This window comes from Lipophrys pholis (genome assembly GCF_963383615.2).
Source record: "Lipophrys pholis genome assembly, chromosome: 10".
NCBI classification, from domain to species: Eukaryota; Metazoa; Chordata; class Actinopteri; order Blenniiformes; family Blenniidae; genus Lipophrys; species Lipophrys pholis.
Window position 1 is genome coordinate 7623787 of NC_137640.1, and position 16586 is coordinate 7640372.

The 16586-nt window shown below is 40.8% G+C and overlaps 1 protein-coding gene across 1 annotated transcript in view; it reads right to left on the bottom strand.

The window, feature by feature from the left end:
* Positions 1-204: 204 nt before the first annotated feature.
* ap1m3 (adaptor related protein complex 1 subunit mu 3) overlaps positions 205-16586 on the bottom strand; it is a 37297-nt gene continuing 20915 nt past the window's right edge. Inside the window, exons 7-12 of the mRNA XM_080473538.1 lie at positions 15006-15148; positions 13602-13673; positions 13148-13306; positions 6761-6886; positions 4231-4306; positions 205-1827 (exon numbers count right to left, since the gene is read on the bottom strand). Coding sequence (XP_080329664.1) covers positions 1805-1827; positions 4231-4306; positions 6761-6886; positions 13148-13306; positions 13602-13673; positions 15006-15148 — 599 coding nt within the window. The 3' untranslated portion in view covers positions 205-1804. The remainder of the gene's footprint in view (positions 1828-4230; positions 4307-6760; positions 6887-13147; positions 13307-13601; positions 13674-15005; positions 15149-16586) is intronic.

Here is a 16586-nt window from a genome sequence, read left to right on the forward strand (position 1 = left end):
TGACCCACATAGTGCTCACAGCCCAGCTAATGTGTCACGGCAACAGCACAACAAATCATCCATCAAACACCTTCATACCTCTGCATTACAAGACTCCCCCAGAGTTTATAGCAAATCTGTTTAGTAATTGTTCTGCATATCAGTGCTGCTAGTCATCAACTCATGCAGTACAATATAGTAAATAAAGAAATGACACTTCCTTTTGCAAATAAATTCCCAAACAAGATAGAAAAAACATTTATTTTCCAAATATATCCCTTTGTTTCTTCTGGACAAAACAACAGTTGATAAATTAATGAAAACACAATTAAAAAAAAGAAATCCTCACCGGTGTCTGAAATAGGTCCCCACTTAAGGAAATGGGGTGATTGTACTAGAGGGTTTTGTATTTAACAACAGACATCGTGATAAAATGACTCTAGCCTCTCCTCTGTGCCGTTAGCTGTGCAACTCGACTGGTGTGGTGCGACGCATGCACAATAGGAGTGATTTACACCACAGACTGCCCTGAAGAAGCACAGAGTCCTACAAGGAGCCAAAAAATATATATATTGGAAAATGGTTTCAAATATTATCAATATTCTCCAATTCTCCACCACAAATTGTTTGAGGTTATTTTAACTGTGTTTAAACCCTCCACCGCCCCTCCCGCCCCACGATCAACCACCTCTTTGTTGTCCTTCAAAGCTTTTTCCCCACAGGGGGCTAACTAGTACAGTACAAACAGGAGATAAAAATACGAGAAACTTTTGCACTATGCTCATTCCGTCGGTCTCTGCCTCAAAGCTGCAAGCTGATTTTGAGCTCAAGGACAAGGTTACAGCCCTCGTGGGAGTGTGTCGACGGTATTATGTTCCACTGCCGATGCCTCCGACAATATTGTGCCTTATTAATCATTGATCTGGTCGCTGGTGTTACTTTCAGTGCACTGGGGATTATGTTCACAGTGCTAATGGTGAGGATACATAGGCAGTTTTTTAAGGCAATGAATGTATTATATAGAGGTTGTAGGAAAACATATGCCTGTGAGAGATGACAAGCCTGAACTGGTATAAAATGTACACAGATCATAAAAGTGGAGAGTAAAGACGACGCATAGGAGGAGTGAAAATATCTACTTCACTGGAATGCTCACAATTTGTTAAAACTTTGGACATACAGTAGGTAATGTCAATTAAACCTGAGCACATGGCCCTTTTTATGTTTTAAATAAGACCACCCCATCACCCACCTCACCATATGACAAAAAACAATCCCATGTATAGAAGATAATCAATAAAATGACATGTTTGTGAGGAGAAAGCCAAAACTCTCCCCGGGCAAGCCGAGGAGCCAAAATAGTTCATGTTTCAAATATCACACTGGAATGTTTTATGGTGGCCCCTTCACTTATAAAACTAGATTAAATATATTATTTATTTTCATAAATTGTGCCCTAAATGAACCTGCGGGGATATCGCATTAAGACTGAGGAAATGAGAGCTTGCCAGAACCAGACGGTGTCACAGAGTTATCAGTTCATTATTCACACATTAAACAGTTTTACTGGAGTCCTGAGGAATCCTAAAATATAAATTAAGGGTCAAAGAGGTGACGCAACACTCTTTCCTGTCAGAGTTAAGTTGGTTTCAGAGGAAGGGACAATGTCCTGTCTCCATTCAGGGAGGGGAAAAAAAAAAAAAAAAAGAAGAAGTCCCACGTCCTCCTGTGCTCGTCCTCTGCTGTCCACTGTAAACGAGGAGCTGGATAGACGAAGACAGACAGAGAGCGAAGATATCCATTCGTCTAGCAGCGTCTGTGCCCTTTAGTTTGTCCGGAGCTGGTAATCTGCCAAGAAATGTAACAGCAGACCATTAATGCACAGCTTTCTTCTCTGCATCAGCTTTGAACCTCACTTATATGCAACTTTATGCAATTTTGAGAAAATCCCCAAAGCAGTGGTTCCCAGCATGGGGACTCAGGACCCCCTTGGGGTCACTTGAGAGCACTGAAGGGACCAGAGGTTTTGCAGTTTCTTTCAACATCTAATTTGCAATGCTTTGGTCATGTTTGGGGTCCACAGCCTCTCTTGGAGTCAATTTAGTCCAAGTAGAAAAGTTTCCTGTCCTTAACATTCACAACAGTAATAAGAATTGGCATGCAACTAATTCATAACAGAATTGCATGAATCCATTTTTTATATGAAGGGTTGACTTACTGAAGATGCTAAGTTAGGAGAATTTTCAAAAGAAAAAAAGCCCATCTAAATATATCATGGTGAGTAGTTGTTAGAAGTGTCACTTTACAGCAAGACAATCTTTGTATAGTTCACCTGCTTTTCCTCGACCTCTGAGTTTAAGAAGCTTGCGTTTCCTCTCACAATCTTTAATCTTGCTGGATTCATTTGTGAGTCTCAATTTGCAGTTGATGCGAGTGTGTGTGTGTAATAGTGTGCTTTTCTGTGATAGCTCTATGAAGGCTTGGAGACCTGTCCACGGTGTATTCCTGCACTACTCCAATTGCAATGTTACCAACTAATCTAACATACATAGACTTTTTGATTATGAGAGGAGAAAACAAAACATGCAAACTCCACACAGAAAGGCCATCAGGCCTGGAAACAAATCTCTGACTTTGTACTATGATGCAATCGTGCAAACGAATTTAAATAGAAATAATATGAAAGTCAACTTGTATATTAGGAGCCAACAGGGAAATATCACTTTTAACATCCAGCCTGCGAGTGTCACTCTAATCAGATATGTGCCACGTCGTCACATTTTGCTGTATAGTTCGACAACTGAACGCCGGTCGATCAATCATTAATGAGCCTGCAGCTTCAGTCTACTCTAGAGTATCAGGGCACTATTTAATCAGCTCGAGTGAGTCGAGTGAAACGTGATCATGATCATCTCCCCCTGTGTTGCTGATGGCAACAATCATAGAAAGGCAACATCCTTCCTCAAGTCACCTCAACTTTTGTTGCTTTTTGCTTTAAAAACATCTTTCTTCCTTTCCATCTCTTCCTGATGCTACAGCAAAGCAATAATAACCTTGGCATTTGCTGGGGGCCACTCTGGGAGCCTCCTGGCACTTTAAGGCACTGCTCAACCTGGGCAGAAACCCAACTTGTATCTGACAAGGCTGGGTAATGGATATGATTGATGTAATGGAGTCAGGTTCATTTTTGAGGTGTATAGCAGGTATGAAACTTCAGGATTTCTGGCACTGGTCCAGATGATGTATTGGGCTTTCATCTCCATGTAATTTCTATTTGTCCAAATTTGAAACGAGTCTGGTAGCAAGAGGAAATTTCTTTCTTGCAGTATGGCTTAATAGTGGTGGTATGGAGCAAAGTGCGATCTCTTTAAAAAGCAAGCATGTGTTTAAGGTAAGAAATCTGTGATATATTTAAACATACTTCAAAGGGAACGTCTCAGGTTAGTCGGCTGATACGGACCCCCTTGTTCACAGACACTCCTCGGCCCGTGTCACCCTTGAGTTTGACAGATGTGGGTTCATTCCCGGGGCAGCTACTGAATCTCAAGATCCCAGGTGCTGTCTTTGTTGCACAATTTCAACTGTCATTTTCTGTTCAAACTTGGACGACAGGTTTTTTTTTTTTTTTTTTTTTTTTTTCTTTCACCAACGCCTGAACAAAGCCGAACGGTTTGCAGACTTTTAATCCTGGGCACCCTGCAGAGTGTTACTCTCGGTTCCTCTTGCCATGGCTCATGGAGATCGAGCCAGGCAATAGATATGATAGATGTATTACAGCTGGGTTCATTCAAGGGCCACACACTGAATATGGATGGAGAAAGACGATTTGACACTGATATTTCAAGGAAAACATGTTTCAACCTCAGAGTGACCTCACATTCACTAAAGGGTATGACGTTCATGTGATTAGACTTAGAATGAAAAAATATCAGGAAAAAGCTAAAGTAAAGGAAATAAAGGACATAAACCACTCACGATCTGGATAGTACTCAAGTCACTGTTGGGTACTTTTCTGTTATTGCAACCTCAAGAGTTTTAAAATTACAGATGCAAATCTGTTGTGTGCAGGATATCCAGATGGTATCTTTCTTAAATATATCAGTAAATTTACTCGCTTGTTAATCACACCAAGCTGCTGTTTCGCTTCAAGTTAGACATATTTAGAAACAATCCCGAATGACAATCAGCAGTGCCCGTGTGTTTATATGGGTGAGTTGTCAGGTGCTGTATTGCAGTGTGTTATTGTCTCACCTCCACTTTGTGTGATGTAGCGGACCCATGGCAGAGCCTGGTAGCCACTTTTCTCTATGATCTTTAGGTAGCGCACCTGGGGAGAGCACAGAGATGTTCAATTTAGTTGTTTCACACGTTCTTACACCATTTTATAAACCGCATTCATTGTGGTAGCTCTGACATCAACAATCAATGTCCACCGTTTGCAGTGTGGGCCTGGCAGTAAACTCACAGCAGAACCTCTCAGAACATTTTCAGCTCTGTAACACCGGTCACTAAATTGCTCAGTTTCTCTCTCGTGAAATGCATCATTTTCACAACAGAGAAGCAAATATAGCACCAATTACCACTCTGTGTTTGCAGGCCTCCACCAAACAACTAAATTGCAGATTACTTTAATCTCTGTATAAAAACTTTATCACTGCACACACTATGAAGAGTGTTGGGCTCATGGCTATTTCATTTTTAATGCCCAAAACTCAGTTAAACAAGAATATTTCAACTAACAATTTTCAAAACTTCATCAAGACGTCACCAAGATGTGATTTATTATGATAGAGTTTGTTGTGATGTTTTCGTGAATCTTATATTCACACTTTTTATTTATAGTGATATTGACACTATTGGTCAATCAAGTAAGAGTGAAAAAAAAAAAAAGACCTGTGAATATATTCCACAAGAATCACCTTGTGAACAACAGGACGATGAGCCTGTAAGTATGATGCCTCGACGATAGAGCTGTGATAGTCATGCACAAATGTAAAGCTAAGGCTTCATTCATAAATAATAGTCGGAAAAATTAATTGTCGACTCGATCATAAAATGTGGTCTGAGTTGCATCTGGGTCAGACATGTAGATCAGCCCATCGCACTAACACCACACAAATAATCACACTACGTTGTCCTGTCCATATGCCAAAGTGTCCTTGGGCAAGGCACCCTGCCCCAAAATGCTCCCAAGGGTATGCAAGTGTGGTGGTGTGTGACTGTGTATGTGAATGGGTCAATGTGACAGATTGTACAAAAATGTGTAGCGACGCCTCAAGTGGAAAAATGAGCTACATAGCTAAATTCTATTGTAACAAATTTGTTCCATTAACAAGGTCAGAAGATGAAGAGGAAGAACAACAACATAATCCAAGCTATTCATTTTCCGCATAAATTGCGAGGAATTAAAAATGAGATAAATCCCACCCCTTCAAACTGCGCCGTTAAATTATTATTTTTTAACTACCTGCTAAAAACCAAAACTCACAGTTGTGATTTTGCTTCCTTCATGACAAAATATAGTAATTTACAAAGATAAAAAAAAGACCACAAAAAAGAAAAAAATTTGTGAAAATAATCCCAAAAACAAGGTTCAGAGGATAATCCACAATACCCTCCCATGATCTTCAAGTTCTTTGAAACATCCAGATGTGAATCGTGTCTTACTAAAAATGAGTCTCCTACGACCATCAATCAGGAACTTTTGATTTGTTTCAGACTGGAATGGGTTATTAAGTCTTCTCCACGACTTTAAGGCATGAAATGAAGTTGAGGGAGCACCGCAGCTGCTCTCATTAAAAGTTGAAAACTGGCAAGTCGACTCCAAAGTCAAAAATGCTGAAGGATGAGTATGGTTTTAAAAAGAAGGAGGTCAGAGTAACGGCTGCAGGCTTGGAGGGATCATTCATACAGGTTAACGCCTCGGTTCTTGAATCCAGTGTACACAAAACATCAAAGGGAAGCATCACAATTTGAAGCACTTGTCATCATGGAGATTAAAATAAACGGTGTTGCAGGCGGCACAAGGACGCAACAGAGCAATGGCCAAAAACCTGTGAGTAAACCAACATTATCATTTCTTCAAAGATTGGACATAAATCTAACAAAAAAACAAAACAAAACCACAAAATGAATAAAATAGTCCAGCTTTTGAAGAAGCCCCATCAGAGCTGTGATCTCAATGCAACCAAAATCCTGTGGAATGAGCGAACAAGAGTCATTTGTTGCAGCATTATCTTCATGTGAGGATGTCAGGTATAGTTCTGTGAGGAAAAAATGATCAAACATCTCTCCTGAACATTGTGCAGGTCTGATCAGCAGCTACTGGAAGACCTTGGTTGAGGTTATTGCTTGAAAAGGAGTATCAGCGAGTTCCATGATGATATTTTTCGATTTCTTTTCCTGCAGTGCTGAGAACAAGTTAAATATAAACCAAAAAGCAGTGTTTGATTCAAATTGCTAATCGAATTTAGATGGAAGACATGATTAATTCAAATTCCTCGCATCATGTCCTGACACTATGTACTGTATGCAGTCGTATACAGAAGTCAATAAGAGAAATCGGAGGATGGTTTGTAATAGTGCATTAGGAACCATCCAAACCACAGTGACTTCACAGGATTGTGAAAAGGCTAACTTTGCCTATTCAGTAGGGTATTAGCAACAGTGCACAGTGTGTGAATGTCAAGCACTGGAGTGCTGAAACTGCAGTTAAATAGGGAAGCACTGGAAGGAATAGTGACTGTAATGGATAAGAAAATAAAATAAAATGGATTCCTACCTGAATCCCAGACACAGTGAAATATGGGATCTCAAAATTAACAGTGATTGGTCTCTTGCCCTCCAGTTCATCACTTTCCACACTGGGGAGTCCAAAGTGTGCCCGCATGATGTACTCCTTGCCTCCCTATAAAAGCACACACACAGAAACACACAAAATGGAAAATAAAACACCAATTTATTATTTAATCAGATCAAAGTAACAAGCGACGCTCTTCATAATGCCTTTTAAATGGAAAGTTTATCTTGCTGGGTGTGCTCTGTTCCCATGTGTCCGACTCCCAATTAATACAAGGTTATTTCGTGTGAAAACAAAACAAAATCAATATTCATGAATTTACACACACAAAACAACTCCCTTGTCATACCAAGGAAGGACAGACATCACTTTCAAACGTGTCTGCTCAATAAACTAAGGAAAAAAACAAAAAAAAAACAGTTAATCATTTTTCACAGCAGCATTTGTTTAATATATTAACACAAAGACAACACAGACGGTCTGTCACAGACTCCCTGCCAGGAAAAACAAATCCAACCATTTCTACTTCGGAAACCTTGGTTTCAAATCATTCAAGTGTTCCTCTTTAATATTCATGCTGCGTGATTAACTGGGAACTTGTTCAAAAGTGTAACCCCCTCTTGAGTAAACTCATCTGGGATTGACTCCAGCTTCAGGTGATTGGACCAGGCAATGTCACAGACATTCTTCGTCACTTGGGTTTACTCTAATGCGACCTAAACAGCACGGTAAAGTGTAAAACATTTCATCTGAGCAGTAGAATTTTCCATGAATGCAATCAACACGCTTTCGCAGTACAAGGTGCTCGCACACATTATTACTATTAGAGATGTGGATTTCAGTGTTTTAGGAAACTTTGACACAGACAAGGTGAGATGGGGGATTGAATGGGATTGGGAATATAAAATGACATATTTGACCAACTCTGCACCAAAATTGTGCAACATTTATAACACAAAGTTGGGTATAACATGAGGTTTGACTGAGCGACCCCCATCAAATCAAAGGTGAAAGCCTTAAGAGTTTAATAAATGAATGCAACCAAGAGTTACCTTGTGCTTATGTGTTCACCTGTATAAAAGGACCAGTAACAAGAGAAATTCAGAAATGGTCTTGTGTTTTACGATCATTTAGCTATGGCACCAGTTTTGCATTGATTGCTTCATTATTTTCCACTTTCAACTTTGTCTACAGTCAGAATATTATCGTAGGCCAACTCTGGTCACTAGACCATGTAAATGTTGCACTATGTGACATAAGCTACAACTAAAGTCCTGAAAAGCCTCTTTTTTTCCTGAACAATCCAAAAATCAAACAGTTCAGTCACTTTGAGCCAGTGTTCACACTTGGGGTGCTATAACCTGGTCTGTACTGAACTTTGTAGAAATAAACAAAAGAGAAATATTAGCTCGGTGACATTTGTAGTATAAACTCACATAGTGTAGCTGCCGTTTACAACAAAACTCCGACAACAGTGCTAAGAATAAAAGCTACACACTGTATTTTCACTTACTGCAGCAAGATGCTTGACTCTAGAACTCCCTGAATGGTTTACATCAAGTTCAAACACCAGTCGGACCAAGACCTGCCTAACAGGCTCTGTTCCTCTACTTTGAAGTACACAACAATTCAAATGGCAGATTAACATTTTCCAAAGTGGTAGATGTCCTATACTGTGCCTATTAGTGCCAAAGCAGTGTCAACTTTACAGAGCGATGGCTGCACCTGTTCACAAACTACTAGAGGCAATTTGCGGGTGTTTTGTCGAATGGCATTTTAGCACATGTGCAGGGTGAGACAGGGAATCACACCAACAATAGGACCGGCTTCACCAGCTGAGCCACAGCAATCACAACTTGGTTTTGTTTCAACCTGAAAATCTGTGAAAATCTCCTCAAAAAGCACATTGAATATGCGTCACCAGGACTGTTGAAATAGAGTTGCCAGGCAACAAAAGAAATCAACCCACCACATGTCATTGTGTTTTTTTTTAAGGATCGTTGTACATGACATCCTCTTTGTCTGACTGAACTCCGCTCACTTCACACTGGTGAGAGGCGCTAAGGTAGAAAACGCACTCGGCTCAAAACATGGTTTCTCCAACTCCAAATTCCACCGCAAAAAGATACTGTGTAAGAAATAAGACTTGATACTCCGGTAGTTTCCATTTTATAAGTTGTCATTAAATTCGCAGTTAAAAAAATGTTTCCTGACATTTTGGAATGTAAAACATCTCTGCTGCTGCCCTGAGCTGATATGAAATCATTATTTCTGCATTGTAAATCCATTTCCAATAAAGGAGAAATGTGTTAAAGATATATAAAAAAAAAAAGATATTGCCGACGGCAAGTAAACCAATTTTGAGTAACTTTTTAAAGTTATTTTCTGCTACGGGACAGTAAGAACTCGTGTGCAGAGCCGGATGAATCTGAAGCCTGCTGGTGAATGAGCTGCATCATTTTCTTCATCAAATCATACAAAATCTTCTTCACTGGAAAAGCGGGCACAGGAGAGCCCTCATGTCCTGCCGGAACTCACTTTGCCGGGTACACTCTCGACTCCTGGTCGTCGTGGAGGTTAGTGTGCCCGTCGATCTTTTCCGTGGAGGACGTGGAAGACCTCTACATATTTGGATTTATGATATTAGGTATGCTGCTGATTGGAGCGAGCAGCTACCTAACCTATCGCAAAGTTGACAAAATGCCGAAAATGCTGACAGCTACATTGGGAAGAATCACTGAAGGACTGAACAGGGCTCTGAACACTCAGACTCATACGATAAACAAACTCAGAAGCAGGCTGGACGCCACTTCTGGACGTTTGCGTGAAATGGATCCCAACTTGGAGAAGCTTGGTGCCCTGGCGGAACGCTAAATTTGGATTTATTATAATTTGGCCACAGATTTGGAATATACTCGCTGGAGACCAGAGACTTTCACCTTGGGCTGTTCTCAAAACAAGACGCCGCTACCCAAAACATGTCTAACCTTCATTGGATTCCCATGACAACCTGAGGTTGTTTACATTCTCTCCTAGGATATTGACGTCACAGACGCTCTTCCCACCTCACCCTTATCTTCTCACACCTTCTTCCCCCGAGGAACTATCTCTGACCAGAACTTATCCGAGGTCGTCTCACAGCATCAGACGCCGGACCGTCTGGGAAGGAGGAAAAACTCGGAACTGTTCCCGCCTCCGCTGGCCCCCCCCACCCCCACCCCCCCAGCGATTGGGGGCGTCCACGCTGTGCGCCGGAACTGGCTGCGTGGCAAATGGAGCTCTCGTGATTGACTGGGTGCAAATTCTCTCCTGCAACCCCCCCACCCTCCCTCCCCACTCCGTGGAATCCTGTATGCTCTGTCTTGTCATGTTTTATGTTGTAATATGCCGGATGCGAATTGTGCTGAGGTGTTTTTTTCTTATATTCCAGACTTTACTCTATAAGGAGTACTGTCTGCAATGTGGCTTCTTTTTTTCTCCTCCCTCTCCCAGTGTTGTCCTCTTTTCATCTGTGCTTGACGTAATTTCGTTGTACTGAAAATGTATAATGACAATAAAATCATCAAATCAAAAATCAAATCAAAAATACCAAAATCACTGCGTCACATTCATTTCCTCCACCTCCATGACAGATTCTAAGTTAATAATAGCCTGTGGTGAGGATATGCAATTTTTCAGAGTGCAAAAGTGAATATCAACAGTGAAAGAAAAAACAAAAAAACACACACATGCATTCACACTTGAGCTGGATGACAGTATTTCACCCTCCCCGACTGGCAGAAGGTGTAATGAATTGCTGGAAAGATATCAGAACGTGACAGATGAAAAACCCACAGCTGCATTAATGTCCTTTGAGTCTGTTTCTTCTTCCGGCATTCAAAGAAGGCGGTCGCTTCTCTCCTCTCCTCCCTCGTCTTCCCTGCTTGCTGCTCCTGTCTTGTACCGTCTCGTGTCAGAATCTAACAAGAGCCTCTCTTTACATCCCCATCCGAACCGAACCGAAACCATGGAACTGATCGGCTGGTCTCTCAATGAACTCAAGCAAAATTTGACGACAAGGCGATCGGGCAAAGGAGAGCACACATGTCCCGATGGGATGTTTGCTGCCGGATACACGCTCGACTCCTATGGGAGCTGGAGGTCCTTGTGTTTGCCAATTCTTTCCATCAAGGACGTGGAATACCTCTACATAATTGGATTCATGATAACAGGTATGCTGCTGATTGGGGCTTACGGCTTTCTGATCTTTCACAAAGTGGAGAAGACGCTGTCAGCTGTATTGGGAAGGCTGCCGACCGTCACTGAGGGACTGTGCAGGGCTCTGAACGCTCAGACTCATGCGATAAACGAACTCAAGAGTACGCAAGACGCGACTTTTGAACGTTTACGCGAAATGGAAATCATCTTGGAGAAATGCAGAGCTCGGCTGGAAGGCAAAGCAAATGGCCACCGATTTGGAGCGGCATGAAGATCAGAGACACTCGAGGACGAAAGAAAGTCGAAGTCGTCCTGACCGAAAACAAATCTTATCTCCATTCGGATTCCCTCAGACGTCCAGACGACGAAGGCTGGATTGTTTTTCTATTTCTCCTGGATGTGATTGTTAAAACGGAGGCTCTGTCCTTCCCCGATTTCTCCTCACACCCGCCCCACCGGGAACTTGTCTCTGACCAGAACTATCCACGGCCGTCTCACAACACCAGACGCTGGACTGACACTGCAGAGATAAGCAGAGGCTTCACGCTCCCAAACCTAACCCAGCGGCGGGCTGCAACTTAAACCCCCACCCCCCCCCCTTCTATATCCACATGTGCTTTGTCTTGGAGATATGCTGCGTACTTTGTCAGAACACAGTTTGAAATCTGCTTTTTTTCCTCCTCTACTCACCTCTCGTCGTCTCTCTCTCTTTCCCCAAGCTTAAAAAGGCCATTTCGTTGTACTTGTTGCAATGACAATAAAGTTGATTATGATTGTTTTTTTTAGATTCAGTAAAAAGGTTACCTGGCGAGTCCCTGCACAAAAACTGTCAGAAACTGTGAGAACAGCAGAGAATAGAGAGATGAGCTGTGAAAGTATATGTCTATTTATATAAAGAAGTCGATTATAATTTGAGAAATAGCTTATGTCTTGTAATTATCACAAGAAGTTGTTTTATTTGGACACTGGGGTTGAACTGATGCAGACGTGCATCGAACCATCAGAAAGAAAGAAGCAAAAAATTTAAATCAGCTTAAAGCCCTATGTGTCGATCAAAAAATGTTAAACAAAAGCAGAGCTTCCGCTATCTGCTGTGACTTGGGTTTGTGCCTAATTTGATGCAACATAAAGCAGTATTTGACAGACATCCTACACAAGAATTCACACAATTTTCACAGGTGAACAACAATCTGAGGTGATACTATAAAAAAAAGAAAAGAAAAAAAAAAGGTGTCTTTTCAAAGTTAGAATCTCTCATTCCATGGGCAGCTTTTGCTATCGTAATGATAAATATAGCCAGGTTGTTTATTTTCAGACCTGTCCGAATTTTTTCCATATTAAACTCATTAACAAGGCTGAGGAACACCATTTGAAAGGACACCATCGTATACCAGCACAGTGTGGAGAAAAACTGTCAAACGATATACAACAACCATGACCAAAGGTTTTGTGGTAAAGGGAGGCAGAATATTTTGCACTGTCTACAACAGTATTGTGAGAAAAACTGTATAAATCATGATTTGATTATCATTTGATAATGAGCGTTTAAATCAAAGTGTACAAAATCTTCTGTTGGGGCAAGTGCAACTGGAACAAATTTAACCATTAAAATTTAATTCAAAGTTCTTATTGTGTCCTACTTATGGCAATCAACAATATTTGCAAAATGCATGTCAAAATTGTGTATTTATCAGCAGTCCTTCAGTCCATTTTGGCTTATTGTAATTTGATTATGATTATGAGTGTTTAATTTAAAGCAGTAACAGGTCGATTAAAGCTCTACTTCCCTTTAGCAATTCTGAGATCCAGGACCCTTTAGGATCACAGGCGGTTCACAGTCTTCTCTAAATTTGAGGGAAACCATAATAAGATACTAGAAGAATCCACAGTAGGAACGCTGCTTGGTTACGAAGAGTTCTGTTTTTGATTCACTTGGGATTCCCTGTATTGCATTGGAGAATCAGAGCTCAAGCGGAAAGGTCTGCGGCCTTTTGTGGAGGCAATCTGGGAACCGCTGCTCCACGGGATGAAGAGTGAAACAAAAATGGGCAAAAACATCGCTGGTTCACCATGTTCTACTACTTTTACCAGGAAACAAAATGGTAGCACAAGCTAATGAGGCATAATTGTAAACATTATAAATGGAGGCATTTGTGTGAATATGCTACTAACCGGGAATGACTTTATGTTCCACTGCACGGCGCTCTTCTCGGGCACCCACTTGGCGCTGCCTGTGCTGGTCTTGAACTTGGGCGAGTCGGCGTCGCTGGGCACCGGCACCAGAATGGACACATTGTTGGCAGTAGATCGGTTCTTAAACTGACTCCGAGCCTGCAGGAGGTGACAGAAACGCAGAGTTCAAATGTCTTTCAAGATGTGCACAAAAAAAAAGAAGAAAAAAAAAAAAGAGCAGGGCAGGCACATCCAAAATCAAACGAAGGCATTGCTCATAATTATGCGCAGTGTGGCTTGTTATTTGGAGCCTGTATGGGCGTCAAGGCATTGAACAGATGGTAAAGGGGAACTCACTCGAGATCCATGTGTCATAAATACTAAATAAGTTGTAGTGCGGGGACCACTGTGGTGCACAGCGTTATCTACGCGTTTGTGTGGTGCTCTTCATTACCTTCACCTTGATCTCCACACGACTGTGAGAGAACTTTTCAATCACACTCTCGATCCATATGAGAGGCTTCACCTGTCAGAAAGAGATCGAGAGAGACAGAAGACAAGGTCAGGACTGTGAGCATAGAGCCAAGCGCATCACTGCAGAGACACCGAGTGGACCAAAGAGAGCGACTCGAACAAGATGTGTTCCAAAGAGATAAACAATGTTTATACCTGCAAACATGTTTTGACCCGTTGTCAGATCCCTGGAAGACTCCTGAACCTGACAAACTCGATTAAGGTGGTTTTGCTATCTTTTATTGATTGTAAAAGCTAAAGAATGATTTGGTGAAAGATAAAAAAGATTAATTAATAATCTATGAAAATGTTGTATCATGATCGTCAAGAGACACATTATGGTGGATATTAGTGGTATACTGGTGAAGTAAATGTGCAAACAATATTGTAAAGTCTTTTATGTTGAAAACAACTCAAAAAAATGAGAAGCAGTTCAATTAAACCTTTCTTATTCTATACATCTATACAAATATCTCCTTTCTCAGTATCAACGTATACATACTACAACTATTATGTTTATTCCACTATTGGTACATAAGGAAACAGTCATGTTTAAATGTACTTGATGAAAACCTTCTTCACACAATACGTCTGAAATGCTACGAATCTCTTTGACCTGTGGTCTTAAAGATCTTCTTTAAATGGAGCAATAAACTTAACACTAAACATTTTTATTGAAGAGGAGAGGACCAGTTCTGAACACTAACTTGTTATGAGTTATGACTGTTTTATCTCCTACTGTATTTCTGTAAATAGAACATTCAAATAAAAACAAGTAGAGTCCACTTAAATATTTTTTAAGTTTTCGATTTTTTAGTTCCCTTGACTGTAATTGTATTATATAAATATACATGAATTTATTAGGAGGGCATCATGGCTATATACTGTATCCTGCTCAGTCACATTTAATAGTTTACAAAAAAATGGAACTGAATAAGTTAGTTATTGTTATGCTACTTTTCAATTTAGAGTTTTGTGTATTTGTAAATATCTTTTTTTTTCTTAGTGTATAAGTACAAAAACATGTATATATGGACACTAACTGGTAAAACTACAGTACTATTTTTGTATTTTGACATTTCTACCTTGGTTATATATATATATATATATATATAGCACACACACATTGGGGGTGAACTAATGTATCAGCATGTATCACACATATCAGCAAAACTTTAAAATGTGTAAAAAGGAAAGGAGTACTGTGAATACAGTATTTAGGGGGTATAACTCACTGACTTTTCAGTACTGTGTGTAAAGTAAGTAGAACATTATTCTTTGTGATCACAGGAGCGGCGTGTTGTTCAAGAAGACAAATACTAATATGTTTGTGTGTCCTCCTCACCGTCGTGTTGAGGCGATAGGACATGAGCTCGCTCTCGCCGTCGGGCGGGATGAAAGAGATGGTGCGGTCGTTCTCGAAGCGTGACAGACGGACACACTGATGAAACTTCACATCCTCCAGCTCCACTGTCTTGCTCTTCTCTCCTGGCATGCGCACACACACACACACACAGCAAAACAGGAGGATTGAGAGCTTTTCACGCAGCCTTGGGGAAATCAAGGTCAAGGTAATGATGACTGACAAACACTCACTCAATCTCACACAAACACACACTGTACACACAGTGCTCTCCCAATTCCATCTGCCCTCTTCTGCCCCCCCGCCCCCCCTTCCCCATTGAACAATTAGTTTGCTGCTGCCACACACAAGCACGTACACAGTTTGCCTTCAGTACCTGCTGCCATCATCTTCTCCCCCACTGAATCCCACTCTGCTGCTTCATAGAAACATAGAAACACAAACCTGCACCGACACACACCGACAAAATAAGCATCGTGTGGCTTAGCCAGGAAAAAAAAAAATAATGCTCCTTGGTGAAAATTGCAGTGAATCTGAATTGAAGAGGTTTGTTTGTTGTCATTACCCTGCCAAAAATGACCCATTGATTTGTTTTTAAAAGCTTCTGCTTTGTGTCTTTATTTGTCTCACTGCTTTGGCCCACTGGCCCCCAAAGATATGGGGATTTATTTATTTTTTAATACATGTGCAACTGTTTGCTACAACTAACTACAATTTTCATTCCTGATTTTCCTACTCATTGGTACAGTTCAATCATTAATATAATTCAGGCGACTTCGATAATTTTGAGGACCTCGAAAGTTTCATCCTTCCAAACCACATTGTGACCAATAATTTCTACTACAACGTAACGTATGAGAATTATACAGCTGACAGTTACTCATGTCTGCTCAAAGAAAACTAATAATAGGCTTATGTTCTCCTTTATTTTTAACAGGCCTGTACCAGAAAGCAAGTGTTGGGGATACTACTTAAAATCAGTATACTGAGGTCTTTAAAAACAATTGTTGGATTATCGTGGTGTTGTGGAGACACGTTGGCCGAGCCGTCAGCACTGTGTGGGTCAGGCTGATGATTTATTCGCTCGTTAGGTTGAGCTGAAGTTATGTCACGTAACTCAAAGACACCTGATTTCCAATTACATGCAGGGGTGTGTGCTGAGAAAATCAGTCATCATACAGCTGGTATTCTGTACTACAGGAGCCCCATTACACATTCACTTGAAGGAGATACAATTTCCAAGAAGTTAAAAAACAAACAAACAAAAAACAAACAAACATGTAGACAGATCTTATAGTAGTGAAGTATGTTTAGGGGCCGAGTTGCGAATACGCCTGTGGCATTGTGGATGCAGGCTAATGTCGGTTAACGCTAAAGCCATAAGCTGCACAAGAGTTTTCCTTCTTCCATTAGTTATTAGTTCATAAGTGATACACGTTTCATTATATTGCCGTATTCCAAACCTTGGAAACCTATTTATTGGAACTGTGTACTCGTGTTGCTGTCACGTTCCACATAAAACAACCCCTACATTCAAACATACATCTCTGAATCACAAAAGCT